Source organism: Aythya marila (genome assembly GCF_965140915.1).
Source record: "Aythya marila genome assembly, chromosome: 24".
Lineage (NCBI taxonomy): Eukaryota > Metazoa > Chordata > Aves > Anseriformes > Anatidae > Aythya > Aythya marila.
The window spans coordinates 650,591-675,210 of record NC_139065.1 but is presented as its reverse complement, the minus strand read 5'-3'; the positions used below and the strand labels follow the sequence as shown (position 1 = coordinate 675,210).

Genomic DNA, 24,620 nt, shown 5'->3' with positions numbered 1-24,620 from the left:
GTAACAACATCCCAGTACAAAGCAGGGCGCAGCAGGGCGAAGAATTCAGCCTCTAAAAGCTGCTTTCAAAAAAAGCCACCCGCACCTGCCGAGCATTTCTTTGCTGCTTGAGATGCAGCTGAAAAATCACATCCTATTTATAGCATTCCCCCGCGCTGCCGACCCAAGCCGGGCAGCCCCGCAGCAGCCTGCGGTGTTCCAGGAACGAGCTTTCAGCGGGCTCACCCAGGCAGAACCTGAAGTTAAACCTCTGCTGGATTCCTCCTCCAAGCGATGTGCTGTTATTGTCCAAAGCTTTGGAAATTACAGCTCAAAGCAATAAAAAAATAAAAGTCACATCAGCAGCAGGCCAAGCCAGCAGCATGACTAATAAGTTGCCCACCCCAAACCCAGCCACCACAGCCCAGCCCGTGTCAGAAGCTGTTCAGTGTCTGCCCGCGTGTGGGCTCGCCTGCAGGATGACGGCTGCTGCTCACCAAGGGTTTGGGGAGCTTCCTTTGGGAAGCAAAGCGACAGATTTGGCGCGTTGGTGGGGTTAGCCTGTAGGCTGCGCGTGGAAATGCCACCAAGAGTAACAGGAGCACACAGCCCTGCCACGGAGAGGCGGCTCTCAGCCCCCCCAGACGCAGCCCAGCGTTTGGAGCGTTCAAGCAGGAGGGCAGCAGATGGGTTTGGGGATGCTGCCAGCAAAGAGCCTGCTGCTGCCAGCCCCGTGGGTGCCCAAGGTCCCCCAGGCTCTGCTGCAGAGCTGGGGGGCTCCTGAGGTGCTGGGAGCTGCGGGTGGCTTCCTGCAGCGATAGCATTAGTAGCGGTCTGCAGCAAGAGCCCGGGCACTGCTCCCACCTTCCATATGCCAAAGCACCACAGCACCAGCTGTAAAGGCCCACGAGCCACCTGAAAATGAAATGTCAGGACAAAATCCCACACGTGGAGCTGGGTGAGACAGTGCCTGTGCGTGCCTGGCTCTGCCGAGGGAGCACAAGAGCCGATGGCTGTCCCCAGATCCCACCGGGAAGCCACCAAGAAGGTGGCTGCACATCCAGGCAGGGCCTTTGCCTGCTCCCACCCCAAGCTGCGGGGTCTTCTGAGGCTTGGGGCTGTCCCCAGGTGCTGGAGCTGTGCCTGCACCACCAGCAAGGGGCAAGGAGGGGATGGAAACCCAGGGCACGAGGCTGAAGAGACAGGGCTGCTGTAACATCCCCGGCTCATGGGGCTTCTGGGGTCACCTCCCTGCATCCCATCCCCAGGTACTGCGATTACAAGCCTGAAGCAGGCACTTTGGATAAAAATTTACCTTCAAAATAAACCCAGAGCAGCCTGCTGCAGAGCTCATGGCTCTTACAACACAAAGATGGAAGCCAGGACTTAGACAAAATGAAACTCATGGAGCTAAACAAGGCCAGGAGTTCCCCAGCCACACAGGAAAGCCCAGAGGTGCCCACGGGTCTCCCTAGGGGAAAAAACCTGCTGCAAGGGCAGGGCTGAGCCCACCGCAGAGCGGTCACAGAGCTCCTGCCTCGGGGTCTGCACCAGTTTGGGTGTCCCCACTGCTCGAGGCCCCTGCAAGCACATCCCAGGTCTGCAGCGGCTGTGAACAAGCCCGCGTGTGTCCTGGAAGACGCTCAGGGGCCGTATTTCACACTGCAAAGCTCTGCTGCCTCTCCATAAAACACCGCCTTCCCCAGAGACAGGCTATGAATACATCGCAGCCCATGCAGCCTGCAACCGCGAGCAGCAATCCCATATTTTGTGTGGGCTTCCTCAGAAGTTCACGTTAACGGAGAGCAGAAAGCGTGAAGGGACGTGCTAGCGAGGCTGGAAAGGCTCAAAACGAAGACTTTAACCTCCAAAGGGAGAAAAAAGAGGGGGGAAAAAAGCAATTTGGGAGCAGAGCCCTGCTCCTCCCTGGCAGCCCCACTCTCCAGGATTTGGGGCTTTTCCCCCCCAGATGTGGACACGGAGGGAGGCACTGACCGCGGGGCTGCAGCCTGCCACACAAGCACACTGCACAGAAGCCAGCATCGCCCCGGGCTAGCCCTGGTATTTCTTTCAGGAGGAGAATTGAGCCCAGGACAAATGAAATTTCTTGATCGCAATCTGGCAAGATGGCTCCAGCCTCGGGACTTGGAGAGCCCCGAAGTCATTCAAGCAATTCTCCAAAGCAGATTTCACAATTTCTGCTTGAGGCTGGCAAACAAGAAACCTCCAAACACAGATCTCACAGATCGGTGGCAGTGACCCAGTGCAGGAACACTCACGTTGTCGTACGCTCTCCTCCTTGTTCACTGCCCAGCAGAGACCAAAGCAGGGGTTTGCTGCAGCAGCTAACAATCCCACATCAACACCCATTCATCATAAAGGCAATTTCAACTCCCCAATTTATCAAAAGACTCAGGCTTCACTGCAATCTACTGACTGTAAATAAATAGTTGCACACAGGTGTTTTGCTGACATGGGAGTCTATTAGAAAAGAGTAAAGGGTAGAGAATATCTGAAGTGGCATTAGGGAAAAAAATACAATCAAGAAGCTTCCTTTCCAGTTAAGAGATGCGCACTCGGAAGCCCTGAGCATGCAGCAGGCCAGTCCCGTGCCAGCAGAGCCCAGGACAGGATCCTTCTGTCTGCAAACAGCCTCGTAGCTGCTCTGACCACGCTGCATGCAGAGCCGGTGCATGCTGCACTTCACCCGTGGCACAAACACAACCCGGCACAGACCAGCATCCCTCCAGACGTGCACAGCAAAAGCAAACGGATGGGCTGAGTCTGCCTGTGTCACTGCAATCCGCTCCTCTCCAGCAGGGCCAGTCCCTCCCCGTGATGTTTCCAGTGGAGGAAATGAAGACGTGCCAGCAATTACGAGCCCTCGAGCAAGGCGCACGTGGATGCCAGCGGTTCCGTGCAGGGCACAGCCAGGACCACGGCTGCTCCCCAGGGCTCACAGCAGGCACAAGCTGGGCTGCTCTGTGCCCCAGGGAAAGGCACCTTCATGCCCTGCACCCACCGAGAAGCCAACGAGGAGCCAGCCTCCCGCAGCACTTCAGAGACAGACATGAGAACACCCAAGCCCCAGTTAATTTCTCTTCTATGTGCTTGTGTTTGAGGCAAACCCACTTCACTCGCAGAAGAGGGAGCAGGAAGCCTGGCTCAAGACCACGGTGACGATGGCTCCGTTCGAGCACCACATCACATCCACCCTGCAGGTCTCACTGACAACCCCACAGCCAGGCCCGCAGCACATCCTCCAGCTTCCCTCCCCTGCAAAACCAGAGCCCAGGAAAGCACACCCAGACAGTAACGCTGCCCGTAAGCCACACGCCTCATCTACGGGTTTTGACCAACGCAGGCGTACGTCAAAATGTCCCCAGACCTCGGGGCCTGCCACACGCGAGAGCTCCCAGAGCAGCACCCTGTGCTCCAGGGGCTGCAGCCAAGCTCAGAGCACAGCCTCCAGCACCCAGCTGCCTCCCAACAGCCCGACCTGCCCTGGGCAGGCTGGCCCCAAAGGGAGGATCACCCCCAGGAAAGTGGGCTCCAGCTCTTGGATGTCACAGACCCAAGGATTTACAAGATCAGTGTGCCATGGGGTGGGCCTTCTCCTTCCACACACAATTGTAATTGAAAAAGAAAAAGGTTCAAATGGCCACGTTGCGTTCTCTTAGGGTCACTCACGTTCTAAGTCACCACACAGCTGGTACAGAATTAATTTGCTCTTGTTAAGCAAAGGGGGTTTAACCATGCCCACCGCAGCACGGCTCCAGTTGTGCAGAGCCACCGGCCCCGTGCAGCGCTGCCCTGCTGGGACACAGCTCGGAGACGTCCCTCAGGAACAGCACGGGGCTCCCAAGCCCCTCGTCCCCTTCCACGTCAGGTGTAAAAACCAACCCAGAAGCTACCACTGCCACTCTGTTCACATTTAAGAGGGCTAGAAAAGCAGCTGGGCCGATTCTTTTGCAACTGCTCTGATTTTAGAAGGAAGACTGCAGCGCGTTATGAAAGTCAGCTGGAGGAACACTGCAACAAGGCAGCACAGCGAAAAAAATCTTCACACAGAAAAGAAATCTTGGTGCTTCACCCCACCGACAGCACAGAAGCGATCCTACAGCAGCCCCGCCAGCTCGCCCTGCTCCTGCACACCCCAGGCAGAGGCTGCAGCAGTCCCCGGGGAGGGCGGTCAAAGCCACGAGCTCCAGCCCAGTGGGGTGGGAGCGAGGCTTTGCTCTGGGCCCCTTGGGGACACGGTGACCGTGCAGTGGGACAGACATGGCCTGGAAGGAGTGCTGCTCCTTCCACCGAGCGCTGAGGTCTGCTAGGTCACAAACCTACCCAGACCTCTGGTTTTGCAGAGTTTCTGGTGCAGAATATGCAATTCTGGCTGAAGGGAGAAAAACAGAAGCTAGTAACCATCAACCGTTGCCACATTTCCTGTTGTACCGGGACAGGATGAAACAAGCTGAGAACAAAACAACCTCCCCATAACAACCCTGGTGGGTGCTGCTGAGCCCGTGGGGTCCAGGACAGAGCCTCGCTGGCCACCTGGGCATGGAGTGGCACAAAATGCCTGCACCCAGCCATGGTGCACCAAGACACAGGCACAGGACCAAGCCCAGGGCACCTGCAGAAATGCAGAGAGATGAGCCCACGTCCTCCTCCTGCCATCACAGCATGCTGCAAACACACTCCCCCCTCTATAACCAGCATTATTCCTCAACTGTAAGAAATAACAGCGATTACAAGACAGGACTGGAGGTGATGCTCAGCAGGAGATGGGTTGCCCAGGCCAGGTGCCCTGGGAAGGGTGAGTTGGCCACGCCAGGCTCCCCTCCACAATCCTGCACTTGTCTAATGAGCCATGAGCTCGTGACAGACTGCTGCTGGGAGGTAAAACCCCACGGGCCACTGTGAGTGTGGTGACGTGCTCTCAGAACAGGGATTCTAAGCCAAGACAGGCACCTACGAAGCCTTGGTGACCTTGAGTTATTGGTTCACGAGGACACCAGGAGAGAAATGCTCCACTTCCAGATAAAGAGCATCAGTCCTGCTGCCACCCCTCACTGTCACAAAGCAGCCTCATGGGCACTGTCCCTGCCCGCTCGCTCCCCATTAATTTCTCCTCACCAGCTAATCAGTTAATGAATTGAAGAGCAGAAGTGTGGAGATGGATTTGGCCTGCGTTCTTGGCAACATCCATCCTAACCGAAGGCAGGAGAGGCCAAGTCTTCCCTCTGTGTGCTCGGGCACGGCTCCATCCCCATTTAAATCAGTGCTGCAACAATTTGTGCTCCCCAAAACGCAGCCTGAGCTCTCAGCGGGGAGCTGTGACATCCCTGCAGCCCCCAGTGCCTCCCCCTGCACCAGACACAGACCGCAGCTTTCACTGCCTGTGCCAAGTTCAAACAACGCTGCTGTTTCCTGTGGGGCTCAAAGCAAGAGGCAGAAGATGCAGGAGCATCTAGAGAAGAGGAAAAGGCTCGCTGCTGTGTTTTGGAGGTTAGAAGCGAGCAACGGGCTTGGTGTGTTGATTGCCATGGAGATTTTGCTAAGAAACTGCTGTTCTGCCACCTCTCTGCTCACCAGCAAGCACCCGATGGGGAGCCCAGCTCAGCAGGGTCAGGGCACCCCCGGCATCCCCAGAGAGCAGCCCAAGGAGACCCCAGCCCACATCAGGACAGATCCAAGGAACCTGCCAGGTCTCAGCAGACCTCTGGGAACCGACCACAGCTACTCAGGGGCCAGACCAGCCCTTCCCTTTAACTTCTAGTTAAACAGGATGCTCCCAACACCATCAGCTAACGTCCACCTGGTGCAATCAACCCACACAGGAGGGACAAGAGGGGTGTGCTGCCCAGAGCCACCACGGATGGGAAGCAGCACAACTCATCCCATGGCCCTGCTCCACCACCAGCACGAGGGCTGCTGGCAGCAGTGCATGGGCAACCCAAGCTGCTGCTTCCATTATGTGGATGAGCTTCACTTCTCCTCCCCCCATCGGTCTCTTTTCAGAAGGCTTTACTGTAGGTTATCATTTTTTCCTCCAAAATTTGAGTAGTCCTAGAGCAGCAGTGATTTGGCATCCTTGCCATCTTGTGTTTTCTCACCTTGGCCAAACCTGCCCCTTTCCCTGTAAGCTGTTGATGCAGGGCCCGAGCAGGGCTTTTGCAGAGCGCTGAGCAATTGTGCTTCAGGCAGCAGCCACCAAAACCACTCAGCTGAGGAGGCAGGAAAATGCCAAGCAATAGATCTCCAGGGATGAAGTCACACTTGGAGATCCAAAATGGTTGTTTGCTAGCAGAGAGTGATTGCACTGGTGGTTCTGAAAATTAAAAGGAATTACAAAATTCCTAGAAAGAGGCTTTGCAGACTAATCTGGTTATTTGAACCAAGAAAATAATTTCTCTAATTATAGTGATCAAACTCCACTTTTTCCCCCCTGTTTAATGGCAGGAGGCCACTCTGCCCCCTCCTGCCCCACATAAAACATTTCCTCTCCAGAGTCCTCTGAGCCTTTCCCATCCCGCACCCCTGAGTTACCCGTGCTCAGCTAATTCCTGCCCAGTTCAGGGCTCTGTGGGCACACTGCACATCCTGGGCTTGGGAACGATTCCCAGGCATCTAAGGACGGACGTTGCCATTCCCAAAGACACCCAGCCTGGCAATCAAGTTTGGGTCCAGAGGGCATCCGCTGCAGGTGGCCACAAGCAGGTTCTGTACTGGTGGCTGAAACACGATGCTGCTGTTCCTGCACTGGCTGTGGCCATGGAAACAGTCCACATTCAGTGAAATTGCTCGAGAAAGGCAAGATAAGGATTAAGAATGAGGGGACAGAGTGATGCAAGGCCCCTGGGAGATGTCCACCTGTGCTTGGGCCTGCATCCAGTGCAACCTCTCGGAGCCAGCTCCTGTGCCTCCCACCCCCAGCAAGTCACAAAGCCCCAAACCTTCCTCTACCGAGACCCGAGGACAGTTTCCACCCCTAGCTGGAGAAATGCTCGGGACCCTCCTCACCCAGCCCCATTGCGCAACATCTGCTTGAGCAGCAAGCTGTGAGTTTTTCATGCACAGGAACCATTTCCTCCCCGTAACACCAAAGCCCCAGCAGGCTCCATCTTCCCCAGCAGCCCACGCCGACCACATCCAGCCGAGGAGCTCAGCAAGAAGGCACCGCAGATCCCCAGCACCCCTCCGAGGGAGATGTCCCAAGCCCAAGGCAGGGTGGTGCTGGAGGAGCTGCAGTGCCCGGGCTCGCTAAGAGCAGCGTTAACCAGCGCTGGGTGCAGCCCATCTCGTACCAACATCACAATCTTTTACATCTCCTCCACAAATGAATCATCAAATGACATTTAAAACCCAGCAGTACGTGTCGGTTAATCATAGCGAGAGGGAGCTGGTGGCTGAGGCGGAATATCCCACGTTAAACCCAAGGGAAAATTTCTTCAAAGCAAAAAATAAAATTCCCAGTCGGTTGAAACCCAGCCCCAGGCCGAGAGCCCTGCAGGGATAAGGGCCCAGGTCACGGCCACGGCCCCACAGAAAGGCGAAACCCACAGCACCTGCTGAGGGCTGGAACTTTGCAGCCTCAGCCGGGCAAATATAGCAGAGCCTGGACAGGAGCATTTCAGTACTGATGATTTAGGGGGGTCTGTGCGTCCCCAGGCTCTCCCCGAGCCCTCTCGACACCCCCCGGTGCTGCTCCCCAGCAGATCTCATCTCGCAGCCCTTCAGGGTGCTTTTCCTGAGCAAAACCCCCACTTCCGCAGCGGCTTCTCTCTCCTTCTCCTTTTATGCTCAGTTCTGGTTGGGGCAAAGTTTACGCCGGGGATGTTTCTTTTTAAACAAACACTGAAACACAAAGCAGCTTCATGCATTTTCTGTGTTACTGTTATTACAAAAATCTTGTCCTGGGGCCACACGCTGCCCAGCCAAGCGCCCTCTCCATCTCCAAGGCAGACACACACACACTCGCACACCCAGGGAAGGATCAGATTCACCCCCCCGTTAACAAGTTTGCAGACAGATTTGGTCCTGAAACTTCCCCATCTCACTGCCCACCCGACAGGTACAATACACGCAGACAGCGGGTATTTTGTGGGGCCAGAATGTGGATTTCTGTCGAGGACACTGACCCCTGGACAGCAGCTGCCAGCTCGCAGGGCTGCTGCCTGCCCCCCTAAAGCTGAAAATCCCATTTGGAGTCAGCTCCTCCTCCGTGGACCCTCTGGGAAGGGGGGCGAGCTGGTATGCAAGAGATGGCTGCAAAATCCTGCAGCAGAGCTCTGCTTCCCCAGCGAGGCAGCAAGCCTGCAGGAGGCAGGTAGAGCCCCCCCAGACCACGCTGCTCCTGACCCCACAGCAAGGGAGTCCTGGCAGCACCTGCAGACCGCCGTGCACGGCCACCGACAGCCACCTCCCGCCCCGCACAGCGGCTTTCGAGCTGTTACCTTGGCAGGGACCTTGCACGGCGTGCTCCGGAAGAAAGAGGTTTTCGCTGTGAAAAAGCAATCCTCGAGGTCTTCGTCCAAGCTGCAGTACCCGCTGCTCATGCTGCCGCCGATGGTCATCGAAGGCGAGCAGAGGCGAGAGGCCAAGCGACCACCGGCGGCCCCGCAGCGAGCCGCGCTCACATCCTGGGCTTGCCGGCGCTCAGCTGCAACGGCTCCTTCTGCTCATCCTCCGGAGCCGCCGCAGCTATTTCGCTACCAGGCAGCCGCGCCGGGTAACCCTTCCCTCTCCTCCTCCTCCTCCTCCACCCGCCTCCCCGCGCAGCATGGAGGGCAGCGCTGCCGGCTCGCTCCCGCTCTTCACCCCTGAGCTCGCTCAGCGCCCGCGGGCCGGCCTCTGGGGCACCCGCGCAGCATCGCCTCCCCCTTCCTGCTGCGCGGCCCTGCCGCTTCCTCTTGCAAGATTTCTCACCCTGCACGCAGGGACGAGGTGCTGGGCTTGGCCTCGGGTTCCCCCCAAAGCCCCCCGTGTGGCTGCTGCCCAAAATCCCACCGCCGCCACGGACTGGCTTCTTGCTCCTGCCGTTAGCGCATCCCCAGGAGCTGCATCTGCTGGGAACCAAGCCCAGCCTGGACCAAGCCTGAAGGATCTCGAGGAGCTGTGCGGCCCCAAAAGGTGGTGGGGAAAGGGGGTTTGGTGAGGATGTAGCCCCAAACCCTCCCCAGGGGTGCCAGGAGCTCCATGCAGTGCAGGAGGCAGTGGGTGCCCTCCTGCTGGGTCTGGGGAGCAGCGATTGCAGCAGAGCCTCCCCCAGCTGGGGCAGGATCAGTTGCAAGCCAGGAAAACACCACCTCAACCCCATTCACACAAGTCCTCACTGCAGAGGGATGAAAACAGTGGGGGGTTCAGGAAGAGCCCCCCAAGCACCAGCAGCATCCCTGCTCCCCATCAGAAACTCAGCCTGGCCCCTGCTCAGCGCTGCCTCCCCCATCCTCTGCTCCCCTGGGCTGGAGCAAGGGGACTCCTGCCTGCTTTGTGGCTCTTCGAGCTATAAATATTTAAGAACTTCACAGGCAGGGAACACATTTTCCTTCTCCTCCACAACCCCGTTCCTGAGGTTTGTGAGAGTCCTTTCCAGCATGGCAGCAAAGGAAGCTGCAGCCGACCCCAGCGCACAGCCCCACGCTCCCCCCCGGCAGCACACACCCCATTCAGTTCCCTCTGCAGACCTCACAGTCAGGTTAATCCCAGGTGAAACCCCATGAATACAGTGCTTGGCAGCAGCCAAAGCAGCATCATAATTATTTCAGAAAGGAAAAGGGAACAAGGCCTGAAGGTACCGTGCCACTGAATAAAGCCATCCCAGGCACACACTTCAATACTTCATGCAAGACCTGGCCAACCCACCCAAGGATGAATTAAAAATGACAGGAGGTGCAGGGAAGGGCAGCACAGACCAGAGGTACAACGAGGTTTCCATTCCTGAAGCCAGCCTAGGTCAGGAAAGAAGGAACCAGAGAGAGCACAGACATGATGGAGAGCTGTAAAATCATGGGAGATGTTTACATTAATAACATAAGTTCCAACCCCCCAAAAAGAGCACTCTCCCACGCCTTCCCTGAACTCATCGCCAGGCGTTCTGCCCGGTGGATGTGGATGTACAAAGGTTCAGCAGAAAAAGCTCCCGGAGGTTGGGATGCAGCCCCCAGGAGACCCCAGCACATGCCCACAGAAGGCCCTGGAGCTGCCCACCAGACAAGGCCCTGCTGTGCCCAGGTGGCTGCTCTCCTGTTGAGTCCTTCCCGTCCCTTTCAAGGCACAATTCCCATCACCAACAGCTATTTTTACACCATGCCGGTGAGCCCAGGGAGCTGGCAGGCAGGAGCCTTGGCTCTAGTCCCCGGCTCGAGTAGCTGCAGTAGGACCATCAGCAAACCACCCCTGTACAGCGGGGCCACCACTCGCCCCATCAGCTCACGGGGACCTTTCAGCTGCTCTGCAAGGGCTCCCAGATCCTTGCACAAACCCCATCCATCCACCCATGGAGCCTCTTCCCCTCCTGAGAGGCTGCAGACGGCATTTCTCACCCTTCCATCCGTATCCATCAGCTGAAGGACTTGAATTGCTACGAGGCTTTGAGAGCTCCGCACCCCCAAGCCAGCAACATGAATACAAAACGGGATGTCAGCACGAGCCGTGCTGCAGGACGCAACATCTGCATCTCAAAGCAGAAGGCACGAATCCAAATGGCATATTTACAAGGCAACTTGTAACACTGCGAAAAAAATCAGCTGTCCTCTTAGCAACGTGCATCCTTCTGCAGTGGCACCCAGCTCCACCAGGCTATATTTAGCAGAGCAAGAGGCTTACATCGAGCGTGCACGGCATGAGCAGAAAGCGAGCACTGGGCCCATACGGGGTGTAGGGGTCGGGTCCCCACTGAAGCCTCAGCCCTGGGTGTTTTGGGGTGAAAACACAAGAATGAGCTGCAGCAGCAGCTGTGCAGGTGGAGCGGTCACTGCTGGCACTGCTGCCCCATGCAAAGCTTCCCTGACCAGCCTCGGTTTTGCCACCACAGCCCACTGCCTGGGAGGTCGCCACCATTAAAAAAGTAAAATAAAATCTGATTTTGACCCTTCTGTCCAGCGCCAGTCTGCACTCGAGCCCACCTGCAGAACAAACCAGCACCCGGGTGCAGAACTCTGCGCAGACCAAGGGCCACAGTCCTGGTGCTGAGCCCAGCGGGGCTTTGCCAGCTCCAGGAGTCTGAATTGCACCCAGGGAGACTAATCAGGGACCCGAACGTAACGCTCTCTTAAGTACTTTGCTGGATCAAAGCCCAAATTCTTAATGCCTGGTATTACACGGCAGCAGGACTTAACTGCGTGTGATTAAAGCAGCTAGCTCCCCGACGCTTCTGGTTTGCTTACACTTGTAATGCTATTTACTGACTCCCAACTACGCCACCTCTTAATTGAAGTTTCCCGTGTTTCCAGAGGCCAATCCCCTTTTCTTCCCTTGGTGTATTACGGCACCCTCTTAGTCTTTCTGAAATACCGACACCATTTCCCCTTCACCTTTCCGTTTTCAAGCAGCAAGAACTACCCGGCCAACAGCAGCACAGCAGGAACGGGGCTGGGTGCTCCCCCTTACGGGCCCAGGTCGTGAAAATCCGAATACCCACCTTTCTTCCCAAACCCCACCCCGTTAAGGTGTCCAAGCCTAAAAGGCGTAAGGGACGCAGGCACTGCTGGTCCCTGGTCAACTTCTTAAAACCGCAAACAAGAACAGATTTACCGCTGTGATTTACTCCCGTCTGGCCCCAAGCAGACCCCGGGCAGTGCAGCCTTTCCTGGGACAGGGAATGCCCACCCAGGGCAGGCGTACGTACAGCCTGCAGCTGGAATCGGAGGGACTTTTGCTCCCCAGGTGCGTGGGGGGATGACACCAGGGTCACATCAGTGACAAACCGCTGCGAGGCACAGGTCCCACGTTCATTATCAGAGCCATCAGTAACCCCGGCTGCCCTCATCACCCTGAAGAAACACCTCTTCCTAGTTTTTCTAAAAATTAAGCCTTTTTTTTTTTTTTTTAATGTTGCTGGGGGAAACCCACTGACATTTGAGGGAGATGTAAGCAAACAGCTACAGCTTCACGCCCTTCTTCAAATAACTCAGGGACAGCCCCTCCAGCGCCGGCAGCTCCCAGCAGCACCACGCTCAGGCGCAGCGCAGCATTTACATGCAGCCCGTGCCAAAAATACCCAAACCACCTTGTTAATTGGGTTTCCTCCAGATTTTTTTGACACCACATAAAGCCAGCTGTTGAAGCAGCCGTGTGCTGCTGTGCTGCCTGGTTTAGCAGCAGTGGATTATGTGAGCAAAAGCAAGGAGAGCTGCCCGTGTCCAACCCTGTCCCTCCCCGTGCACATCAGACCCAATTCAGGCAGGTTTTAACCTGCCTGTGACAAAACCTCCCCCATCAAACCCTTTGGGAGCAAGAAACAGGTCTCAGAGAGATGGGGTTGAGCATCACAAGGCGACCACCACCACGGGGACCCCGGCGTACCTGGCTGCAGGGAGGCGCGAGGGTGCTCTCGGGTGAGAGCTGCCCGGGGCCGGGCCGGCGGCAGTCCAGCTGGATGAGGCTGTGGCACTGCGGGTGGCACGTGTACCTGCAGTCTGCAGAGAGAGGAGAGCACAGTGAGCACCCACACTGTGATGGGGGGGAGACAGGGACCCCCAGGGCAGGGTCTCCAAGCTGTAGATGTGGGCAAGCAGCAGCAAAGCCTGTCTGCAAAGACTGCTCCTGTGCTCCTTCCCCAGGGAACCTCATGTTATGATGCTCTGTCACGGACAAAGCTCCCACCTCATGTCCTGCTGCCTTTCCCCCACCTGCTGGGGCACCAACACAGACGCAGGATGTGCCCAAGCCCCACCAGACCCAGACGGCCTCGTGCCCCTTCCCCGCTGAGCTCCTGGGGAACATCACAGCACCAGCAGCAAAGCTTGGCAACGAGGAAAAGGATGCTCAGTTCTCCAGCATCAAGGGGAAAACCACCCTGATACCAGACAGAAGTCAGACTACATCAGGTCACCTGCTGTGAACACTTTTGGGGGGGTTGCAGTGACCGAGGCATGGATTTACCATCAGAGTGCCCCAAAACCAGGGCTCAGGTGGTGGCCGTGACCTACAAGCCCCCGGCAGGCTGCCCTGGAGCAGCCAGGCGTTGGTACAACACATTTGCTTCGGCTGCTGCCCCGTCCTGCTGCGGGACATTGACTAGTTCCAGGCAGGGATTCCACGGAGAGCCCTGGGATCCCCTCCTGGGCCATGCACCTTGCTCTGCCTTGGGCACGGCCAGCACCTCCTGTCTGACACGGCAGCAGTCAGCTCCCCCCAGGGTTTTCCCCAAAATCCAGACTCCTCCGTTCTCCCCTGGGAGCAGCCACCAAACTCCTTCTGCTTTAACAGCCCTCCCAAGCCGTTTAATGTTTAACTGCCCTACAAATGCCATTACAGCAACTTCTTACACCATCCAAAATTCCAGCGCGGTCACTGACCTGAAAAATAAAATAAAAAATCCCCCCAAAACAAGGCAAAAGAGTTGACACAGCAGAAGGAGACGGGACTTTGGATGCTCCCGGGTGCACCAAAAGCACGCCTTGCACTCACTGCTGCAGTGCAGCAACCCCAAGCAGCAACACCGCCGTGGCTGAGCAGGATCCCTCCTGCCCCCAGCATGTGCCCGACACGAGCCCAGCAGCACGGCGTCCCCAGGGACCTCAGAGCCCCCACGGCAGCCAGCAGCTCATTGAAAAGCAGCCCTGGCTCCCCCCATCCCTCCTGCTGCCTCTGCAGCACCGCGTGGTGGCTCGGTGCCGTTTTTTGCTATTTATTTTCACACTGCTCTGAATCGGTTGGAAATCTATAGATATTTCACTAACGCCAGTGGCGTCGTTTGGTATCTCCATGGAAATAGGCTGGCACTCAAGCAAGACGGGCTCAGGGCAACTCACGGCCCTGGGGTGGAGGAAAGCTGGGGCTCCTGCAGCACGGGGACAGGAGCCGTGCCCCGTGGGGAGCAGGGCACTGCAGGGACTGGAGACGTCCCCCAGGGCTCTCCCAGAAGAGCCAGCACAGCTTGAAGCAGGAGATTCATTTACTGCTGTGAATTTCACATCATCACCTTCCAGAGCAGACCTGGAGCGGGGGATACGCCTCAAACCTCCCTGCAAAGGACCCGCATGTGCACATCTCAGCCCCTCCAAAAACCAGTAACACCAGAACAAGAGTCCCCTCTGCAGGAAAACCCGCATTTTCCTGTTTTCTACTTATTTTTCCCTCCCTTTGGCTTTCAAGTGATTGCTTTTGAATGCCTCTGGTTTGCAGGAAAGCAAAGCAATGTCCCACCTCTGCTCCAGCAGTGGGGATTCCTGCGCAGCCCCACACGGGAGTGCCCAAGAACAGAGCTGGTGCCTGGGGGCAGAGCATCGCCTGCAGGGGAGGCAGGGGAGTCAGTTCTCATTTAGCATTCATCTGGCACCAGCTGTCTGTCATTCTCCTCTTCCAAGTCAGTTGTCTCAAGTAAGCCTGGGGGAAAGCAGGGAGTCTTGCCTTTTTTTTTTTCCTTTAATTTGAGATAAGCTGAGCAGTTACATGGTAATTTAATGCATGACCTTCTGAGCAACTGAGCAGCCGCTTACCAGGGGACACTCACCAAGTCTCTGATGGAGGTCCCAACCTGAGGGGGCTCCAGGTGCAAACAAATAAAAAAGTAATCACTCCCGGCTGCCTATTTCATCCGGGATTTTCAGATTTAGACAGCTTGCCCCAACCACAGCCCGTGGGGCAGGAAGGCTGCAGCACCTGCACGCAGTGAGGTCCGAAATGCGTAACATCGGCCACAGAAATCACAGCTCCCGAGCACACCGCGGGCAGGCATTTCTGTACAGGATTACAGCACGACACCTCCTTAGTCACCAGCACCTATTAGCAGGCCTAATCACCCGGTATCTGGCAGGGAGCACTAATTTTAGAAAGCCCGCACAGCTTTAGGAAGCCGCCACGTGACGGGCTTGCCAGGAGCCACCGAGGCAGGATGCCTCCACTTAGGCTTTGAGATAATTTCTATTCCAGTCGAACAAAGCAACACTTGGAAAGGCAGTTTCTTTTTAAAGGGAAAAACAAACAAAAACCCAAAACTCTGATCCCAATATAGAAAAAAAAAAAGAAACACAAAACAAGCTAGTGGCTGAAAAGAATTTCCCTTTATCCACAGATAAGGTTTTTAGGGGAGATAAAGCTGGCTGGTGCAAAACAGCCCCATTCATTTAGTCCTAAATATAGCTCTGCAGGCACCCTGCCCCTTGAACGCCCCAGATGAATGCCATCCCCAGCACACCTGGAGCCTCCCCGTGCTGAGAAGATTTCTTCCATTCATCCTCCAGCCCCAAAATCCCTCGGACAGCTCACGCGCACACAACTGGAGCTCGCCACACACCAGGTTTGCCTTTGTGCTCACCCGGAGCCACCCAACGTCACTCGGGGTAACCTCAGCCACGGCTGCAGGATGTGGCCCTGTGACCTGATGAGAGCCGCGTGTCCCCTCCTGGGGGGCAGGATGGGACCAGGGCACCCCCACAGCCTCCACCCAGCACACGCAGGAGAGGCCCTGAGCTGCTGGGAGGCCCCCAAACACCTCCCGACACCCCCGCAGCAGCCGCCCAGCCCTGCCCCTGCCCCATGCCTGCACCCAGCAGTCGAGGGCTGGGCAGGTTTGGGTCTAAACCAGGTTTTTGATTTTTCAAAGCAGGGGGAAACTGAGGGAAGGGTTTTGCCTGTCCAGACCTGACCCTCCTGATACCAGTAACTTGCCCGGGGGTCCCCTGCACCACTGCAAGGCCTGGAGCACAACACCAGCTGCCAGGCAGATGATGGTCATGGACCAGATTGCAGACCTGAGCAGAAACCTCTCTGCGGGCACCAGGAGCAGGGCCAGCACCTCCCCACCACGCTCCTTCATGGCAGGAGCAGGGCAGCCCTGCAGGAACCCCATCACACCTAATTAGCAGCAGCAAGCCATCACGCAGCAGCCAAACACACCCGGCCCCACCAGCCCCTACCTTTCATCAGCAAGACCTCCCTCCTCGGCCGCTGCAGCCCCTCCGACCATGACTTCGACTTGGGAAAACGCCCAAAAATTTTGCGGATTCGCTTCGTTACAAGCCCAAAGCAAGCGGCTGCCTCCACTTTCCCTCCCGACATCCTGGCGAGAGGAGACCGAGAGCTCCCTGGGCCAGCACGGGAGAGGCTCCGGGCACTGCAGGAGCTGCGCCTGCTTCCACGAGAGGCCTTCCTCCCGTGGAGATAACGCATCCACAGCGCCCATTTACAGCCCGCCGCTGTTTGACAGATATATATATATATATATATTTAACAAAGAGGCAATGCACTCAGCTTGGGGCTGGTGCATCTCAGGGCTTGTCCGGCTAGCCATGGAAAACTTTCTATTTCTGGGGCTTTTTGCTTGATAAGATAAAACAACCCAAGGGAGGAGATTAGAGCCGAGAGGCAGCGCAGGACCCAGCCGCACGCGGGAGGTCTCGCTCCCATCTCCTCCCTTCCCTTCGCTGCCTTTCCCCTGCGGTCCTGTAAAGCCTCCGACGTTTAATCAAGTGTTAAAGGAATACATCGAGGGTAACTGCACTTATAATTTTGACTTTAACTCTGCAGAGGGGTAGCCAGGTTTTAGATCGATGCTGCCGTTCTTTCACAGCACCCACCGGTTACAGCTGCGCTGGGTGCTGAGTGACGGGGTGGGACAGGCACCCCCTAACAGGGCGCCTTCAACCCGTCACTCACAGCCTCGCATTTCCATCCGTCTCATCTCTGCTCAGGCATCTTCTCACAATCAGGGCAGTTTCCCAGCACCTCGTGCCACACATTCTTCCTGTCTTACCCCTGGAGTAACACAGATGAAAGTTTCCAAATTTCCCTAAACATCACACCAAGCAGGCAAGGAGGTAACACAGGGGAATTTCTTGTTCACAGCTCACTGTCCCAACCCCTTGAGAGTCTCCCCACGGCTACACACATCCCTTCTTCCCACATCCAGAGCATCCAGCTCAGCTAACCCCACCAAACCAGGAAAGAAATGGAGGGAAGAAAAGCCCCAGGACTAACCTGTACAGCAAAAGCTGGAGCTTTTCCTGGCATTTCTCTCCATAAATACTTCCTAAGGCATCGGGGCTGGACCGAAAGCAGCCAGGAGGATGACCCCAAAGACCTGAGCTGCCCCAGGAGCCAGGACAGAAGGTGCAAGGCCCAGGGCAGGTCTCAGCCCCTGCCCACACACACCTCTGTATCCCTGATAAGTGACTGCCCTGCTCCGGGAGCTGCGGGCAGGATGCGCCCCACGCCCGCCCCCGATCCCACAGCACCCACCCCAACACCTGCGAGGGCGAGCAGCCTCAGGAATCTGTCCGGGCCAGCTAAATGCAGAGAAACATAACGTGCCGTGGCTCTGCGAGCTGTTAGCAATCATGATTTACAGTGGTGAGAGCAGAGATGTGACAGGGCGTGGGAGGACATGGAAAACCCTCGGGTCCTGGAGAGCTACAGGTGCAGAACCCCGTGACAGCAAAGCCGTGCTCCTTGAGAGCATCCCCACCTGCCAAAGAACTCCTTATCTTAAGCAAACGGCTGCTCAAGAACCTGCAATGTCAGAACTGCAGTTTGCTAACCAGAAAGAGAGACGCTGTGTGTTTTGCCGGCTTTTTTCTTACGGAAATGGGTCCCGATTCGGCAGTGCTCGAACATGAACTGAACTGCTCGGAGGGGCTTCCGACCCTGATGTAAACCCAGACACGTGCTGAGGCGCTTTGCTGAGCCAGCTCCACACTGCAAGATGGATCAAACCCTGCCCTGGGACAGAGCCGTGCCTGCCTCTGCGGCCACCAGGAGCTGGGGAGCCCCAACCCCTCCTTGGGGCAGCATTTCACAACCAGCCATCCCGCAGGGCAGCAGGGGTGGTTTTCTTACAAAAAGCCCTTTGGCCAACAGCCTCCTATGTGGGTAACATCCTGGACATCAGAGGTACGAGCTCCATCCTGTCGGGCCAGGAGGGCATCGAGCTCCAGCCAGGCCCTGCTGGGCCCCCCCAGCTCCCCACAAACCACGAGAGCAAACACCCAGAGGTGGCTGCGGTCACTCCAAATGTGAGCGACACGCCCGGCTTAACCCACCCAGGCCAAGGAAACAGTTCCACGGGACTTGATAAACACAGCCCAGGAAATATGTGAGCAGTAACTCACACCCCGAGCTGCCCGCAGCAGAGGCCGCGGCACAGCCCTGCCAGCACAGACACGAGGCCGGTGAAGGCCGGGGGTGAGAGCCCAGAGCAGAGCAGATGGTGGAAAGAGGCGAAGGGACGAGCACTGGGATGGGTCTGTCCTCGGGTTTTGCTAGCAGCTGCAGTTCCAGGAGCAGGAATTTCACAGTCAGCACCTGCAACACCCGTACAGCAAGGACGGGAGCATCCTGCAGGAAGAACCGGGCCGCCTCGGGGTGAGCTGGCATGGAAATGCAGTGAAGTGCTCTCAGGAAAAGGCAATTTTGAGGCTGCACCGAGAGCTGCTCAGAGCAGAGCCAGGGAAATGGCTGGAGGGGACATGGAGCAGGTGGGAGGGAGGAGGAGACGCAGCCCCAACCTTTCACTCAAGACCACCAGATCTGATGTAGATACAAATAGGTCAGAACTGCACAAACACAACCCCGTGCATCCTCAGGCTACAAGCTGAAAGCAAACAAGCAGCAACCCTGCACCAGAAGAAAGATTCACCACGGAAGCAAGCACTCCCCTTCTGCAGCTCTCGGGCATTTGTAAAAGGAGCCACTGCTGGGAGGACAGCCAGCACAGAAGATGTTCCGAGCATTTCCACTGAAGTTTCCCTCCTTCCCAGCAATGCTGCTTGGCTGTTGGGGGAATTTCAGAGGCAGAACTACTCCCACAGCCTGGATAATTATCCACGGAACTGAAAAGGGAAATAGTTATTTAAGATTGGTTTCAATATAACTAGGAAAAAAAGTCCTGTGAGAGAAGTCGCTCAAAACATCTATTTATAGTGCTCACAGCACCACAAAGTGCTGGGGATTAATATTTCAGATTGGGATTTTCAGAACAACCACCAGGCCCCCTGCGCCTCACCTCATGTGCGAGCCCCACAACAGCTTGTGCAGGATGCCTGGTGAAGGACAGGAGCCCAACAACATTTGTTTTACTTCAAATAAAGCCAGGCTCATCCTTTCAGCACGTTCATCACACATTTGCTGGGGTGCAGCGGGCGAGCTCCCAGCCCCAGGGAACACACCAGCCCTTACAGCTCTTCCAGGGAGTCAGTCAGGAAGGGCAGGCAGAAAGCAAAGGTACCACTGGCAAAACGCATCTACATCACCCCCTTAAAAATAATTCAACTAACACTGCACTGAACAAGCTCACCAGCCCCAGCACACCCCTGTCACTGAGCTGTCTGGGCTCCATGTAATTACCAGCAGCCCATGCTAAGACCTTAACGCGATGCAGCACGGCCATATGGTGCAGCCACTTCCCGACTGCCTTTCATTTCCAAATGGCACCAGGAGGCATGTGTACGAGCCCTGCTCACCCCACACCATGCAAATCCCTGCTAGAAACATTTCATCAGTTCCTAACTCCAGGAGAGCCAAGTGTAAGGACCAGAAGGGGCTGAGCGTGGCACTAACTGCCCCAGTGAGGCTGGTGTCACAGCATGAGCCTGGCACAGTCCCCCAAATGAGCAAGGAAATAAGCAACGAAGCCTCCTCCAGAGCTGCACAGGGGGTCCAGCTCATTGCTTTGCCCCAAATAACCACCAGCAACCTGCCACCCATGCCGACACCAAGGGCACCCTGGCCCCACATACCCCTGATGGAGTACAGGTGATGCTACACGCACAGACCTGGGGTGAATGGCATTGGCACCACCAACTCCTGCCAAAAATCACAGGGTGCTGACCCCAACCAGCACGTCGCAGTCACTGCACCAGCCCCAGCCCCAAAAGAAGCCTCCAGCCAGCGAGTGGTTCCACCTCGGGCTGCTTCACCAGCTCCAGCCCCAGCCGTTCCCACACCCACGGTGCCGGAGCAAATTTCCTTATTAATTTCTACTGCCAACCAGCAACAGAGAAAGGACAAATGGATTCATTACCAAGATTAATTGCACCAGAAATACATTGGCATTCCTCATGTTCCAGTAGCGGTGCTTGTCATACAGCAGCAATCAGTGACATTTGCACGATGGAGAAGTAAAAGCTTGACCCAAACAACACAAAAACTGATTTTTCCTCGGTTACCTGAAGACACACAGCACCTAACCCCAGCTGCTGCTCTACCCAGAGAGCTTTTGCCACCATGGCTTTTCCTTGCTCACATCCCTGCTGATGCAAGTGTGACTAAGCCTGCCCGTTTTGCTCCCTGCACTGCTGGTGCTCAGCCCTTGCTGAGATAAACTGGCTCTGAAGGGCTCTTTGCTGCACCAAACCCATCCCTTCGGGCTGAGCACACAGCTCGGGCAGGAGAAGCCCCCCACTGACATACACTGGTAGTTCTGGGGTCAGGGCACTTTCCCTGGAAGAACTTGGCACCAGATGCAACTTTTTTGGTACTTAGAGTTGATTTATGGCACCAGTGTCCCTCGTGTCTGGAGCAATCTGCTGCCCCCAAGTTATCAGTGAGGGGAGTTGCCCAAACCTCCCCTGCCTCAGCCCCCTCGTTCCCTCTCCCTGGGACACTGCAGGGCTGCAGCAAGGACATTCAGGGTGTGCGTGTGCCCCGTGGCCTGAGAGCAGCCCCAAACCCAGCCGGGCCACCCCGTTTGGTGGCTGGGAGCCCCCATCCCACCTGGCAGAAGTGGTGACCTCCCCGCAGGACACGGCACAAAGGTGACACGTGCCAGATGGGCACAGCAAACGTCTCAGCGACCCTGAGATGGCTCTCATCCAGGAGTCAGGGCAAAGCAAGCTGCCTGAAAAGCCTTCTATTCCTGGAGGGATTTACACGCCACCGTACAGCATTAAGGACACAAAACCCTTTCCACTAACCGAGGAGGAGATCTGCTGCCCAGGAAGAACACCGAGCCCTTCACAGCCCTGGCAAGGAGCAGCTAACCCCAGTTTTCCCCAAAAAGCTCTGCTTCCCGCAGCCCATCACCTCTGGCGGGGGTCCCGGGGAGGTCTCACAGGGGGGCGCGGGTGGGAGCAGGCAGGGGAGCGGGGCGGTGAATTTGGGCACGAGGAGAGAAGGGTAAGGACGGATGGAGCCCCTGGGCAGGCGTGCGGGGGGCAGCAGGGTGCAGGGGACAACGGAAGAGGGGGGACAGCAGGGTGCAGGGGACAGCAGGGGTGGGCAGCGGGGTGCATTGGGCAGCGGGGGGGGGTTCAGCAGGTTTGAGGGGGCAGCAGGGGGGGGTCGCACTCACAGTCGCAGCGCAGGGCGCGCTCCCGCACGGCGGCTCCGCACAGGTCGCACCAGCCGCGGCGCAGGGCGCGGGGCACGAAGCGGTGGCCGTGGCCGTGGCCGCTGTCCGGGGGCTCCCCGGGGGCCGGGAAGATGCTGCGCACATCGGGCAGCAGCCGCGGGACCCCCCCGCGCCGCCGCAACCGCCGCGCCCCCCTCGCCCCGCCGGGGCTCCCCGGCACCCGGCCGCCCCCCGGCTCCGGGGCGCTGGGAGCGGGGCCCGACGGCCGCCGCATGGTGCCGGGAGGGGGGCACGGCTCCAAACACCCACCCCCCCCCGGCCCCAAAAGCTCGCAACCCCACGGCCACGCCACGGGCTCCCGGCACAGGGCAGCGCAGGCGCCTTGGCCCGGCCCCGGGGAGGAGACAGGGCCGGGGGGGGGCGGCGTGGGAGCGGCCGCCGTGGGATTCCCACGGGGAACCCCCCCCGGGACGGCTGCCCCCATGGCCACCCTCCGGACCCCTCCCTAAGCCCTTGCGCCCCCCACGGAAAGGGCTCCCCCTACCCCCGGGGGGGTTCTCCCAGCAGGAACCTTCCCCGTGGGACCCCCCCCACACTCTCCCGAGACCCCTCCCCACGGGACGCGGCTCCCCGTGGGCCCGATGCTGGCTGGGGGCAGCGCACAGCACCCCCGGTCCTGGTCACAGAATCACAGAATTTCCTAGGTTGGAAGAGACCTCAAGGTCATCGAGTCCAACCTCCAACCTAACGCTAACAGCCCTCCACTAAACCATATCCCTAAGCTCTACATCTAAACGTCTTTTGAAGACTTCCAGGGATGGTGACTCCACCACTTCCCTGGGCAGCCTGTTCCAGTGGTGCTGCAGCCGGGGGCGAGCAGCCCTCAGCACAGAGCTGGGGGGCAGCAGCAGCATCCCCAGCCCCAGCAGCATCCCCAGCCCCGGCAGCACCCCCAGCCCCAGGTTTGCCCCCCCCCAGCAGCAGTAGGAGCACGCCTAAGGTGCTGCTTTACATACGGTCACTAAAACCTGGGTGCAGCCACACAGCGTAGAGCTTAGGGATATGGTTTAGAGGGGACTGTTAGCGTTAGGTCAGAGGTTGGACTCGATGATCTTGAGGTCTCTTCCAACCTAGAAATTCTGTGATTCTGTGTGATTGCACGGCCCCGGCAGCTGGAGCGAATTCCCCTTCCCCACTGCAATGCCAGCAGGGCTCTGGAGCGCCGCTGAGGGCTGCAAGCCGAAGCAATTATCTCTCCCAGTTGAGGCTTTTGTGGTTGTGGGAGAAGTGAAAAGGAAAATATTATGGCCAATTTCTGGAGTGGATCTGAGCAGGCTCCAGCCCTGCGGTGCCAAGGAGAGTCGTGTCTGGTTTGCCAAGCCCTCCGGATACCCTGGGCCGCACAGGACGCGCATCACCCAGGCTTTGGGTTAGCTGTTGAACCACCAGCACATCCCTTCTCTGCCGTGCTCAGTCGCGTTGGTTTGAAACGTGAAGCTGGGGCAGAACCAGGGCTGTGCCCCTCTGGGCTGTGTGAGAGCGGCCAGGTGAAGGGACGGCTGCGGCGAGCACGGTGCTGGGCTGCGCTTGGGAAGCTCAATCTGACATCCTCATGAATTCCCGAGGACAAGATGAGCCAAAGATACTGAAGTCCTTTTGAAAGATTTCGATTTGAAGGATGGATCAAAACACTGGCTCTGAGTTACAAAAGACTAGTGCTGTAAGCAGCCACTAACAAGAGCTTAAAACTGAAGGAGTCAGCCTTGATTCTGGGAGTCCCCTTTGCAGCTGCTGTGTTAGGGCAGTTTAAGAATGACAAGGGCTTAGTAATTTTTATTTTATTTTATTTTATTTTATTTTATTTTATTTTATTTTATTTTATTTTATTTTATTTTATTTTATTTTATTTTATTTTATTTTATTTTATTTTATTTTTTTCTGTGCCAAGACATAAATCCCTTCTTGCTAGAGCCGGATGTGTTCCAGGTCAGATGCTCAGCTGACCTGGTGCCACCACCACACGTATCCCAGTAGGGGCTGGAAATTTTTGCCATGGTCAGTCCAAGGATTGCCCCACACCGGGCAGCCCCCTGCCTCTCCGTGGTGCCGCTCTGCCCCCCAGCTGCTGGCTGAGATCTGAGGTCCCGAGGCTGGGGACGAGCTCAGGGACTCGCAGGAGCCCAGGGAGCAGAGCAGCCCGGCAGGCCCGGACTTGGCTGAAGGCTTTTGGCTGAGCCAACGCGTGTCACCTCCAGAAAACGTGCCGGGAAGGGAACTGGAGGAAGGGTGAAGGGAAGATCTGGGTGTTTCGTTCCCTGCTGAGGGACAGGTTCGGGCAGGCACGCTGAGCATCCCCGCCGTGGCTGAGTCAGACGCGTTTGCTTGCCCAGGCAAAGGCTCAGCCTCTGCTTCCAGCGGCACCACCGGGAGCTGCACGGAGCCGCCCCGGGCTCTGCTGGTGCTGGCGCTGCCCAAACCCCGGCTCTGACCTCCCCGAGCACCAGCAGCCAGTGGTGGTGACCTGGCAAACACACGGCCATGGGCATTGTGCAGGGACAGGAGTGAATCCAAACCTGTCCTAAATCCTCTTTCAGCAGCACAGCCACCACCTCGCAGATGCAGGAGCACAGGGGGGACACCGGCTGCCAGCCCACACCCTGTTCATGCAGGGAAGAGCTGGGGAACTCTGCCTGCTCTCTGCCAGGAGCCCCCTGGGTGTAAAAGCTGCCTCGGAGCCTCACTGACCCCATCCCCTGTGCTGGGACACGGGTGCCACCCTGCCTGGCTTCCCTGCAGCCCAGGCACTTTCCTGTCACCCATCCTGGGCTCCCTGCAGCACCGCGGGCTGTGGGATGTGTCACAAGCCATAAATCACCCCGGGGATGGGCAGGAAGAGGTGGACAAAGGGGGTGGCACACCCGATGCTTCCCACAAAGAGCGCCTTGATACCATCGCACGCTCGCAGTTCCGAAAACCCGGGCTTCCCCTATCACTGAGCTGCAGGCGAGCAGCTGACTCAGCTGATAACCAGAGGATTACGGCTTCTCGTAACACCCAAGGTCAGAAAACAGGAGGAAATTTGGAGCATAATGCATTCCCCAACAAAGGACTGGGTGCAGCCCTGATGCAGAGCAGCAGGGCCCATCCTCACCGTTCCGGGCTCTTCCTGGCTGTCAATGAGGTGGGAGTA

At 57.2% G+C, this 24,620-nt stretch overlaps 1 protein-coding gene across 2 annotated transcripts in view; it reads right to left on the bottom strand.

Annotated features, from left to right (window-relative positions):
* Positions 1–21,743, bottom strand: part of RASSF5 (Ras association domain family member 5) — a 28,558-nt gene extending 6,815 nt beyond the window's left edge. The window contains exons 1-2 of one of the 2 annotated variants that reach the window (XM_082778410.1): positions 21,431–21,743; positions 12,505–12,617 (exon numbers count right to left, since the gene is read on the bottom strand). In XM_082778410.1, the coding sequence (XP_082634536.1) occupies positions 12,505–12,617; positions 21,431–21,704 (387 nt within the window). In that variant the 5' untranslated portion in view covers positions 21,705–21,743. Of the gene's footprint in view, positions 1–8,435; positions 8,797–12,504; positions 12,618–21,430 lie in introns of those variants that run through there. The other variant, XM_082778411.1, reaches the window with a different exon arrangement.
* Positions 21,744–24,620: the final 2,877 nt, after the last annotated feature.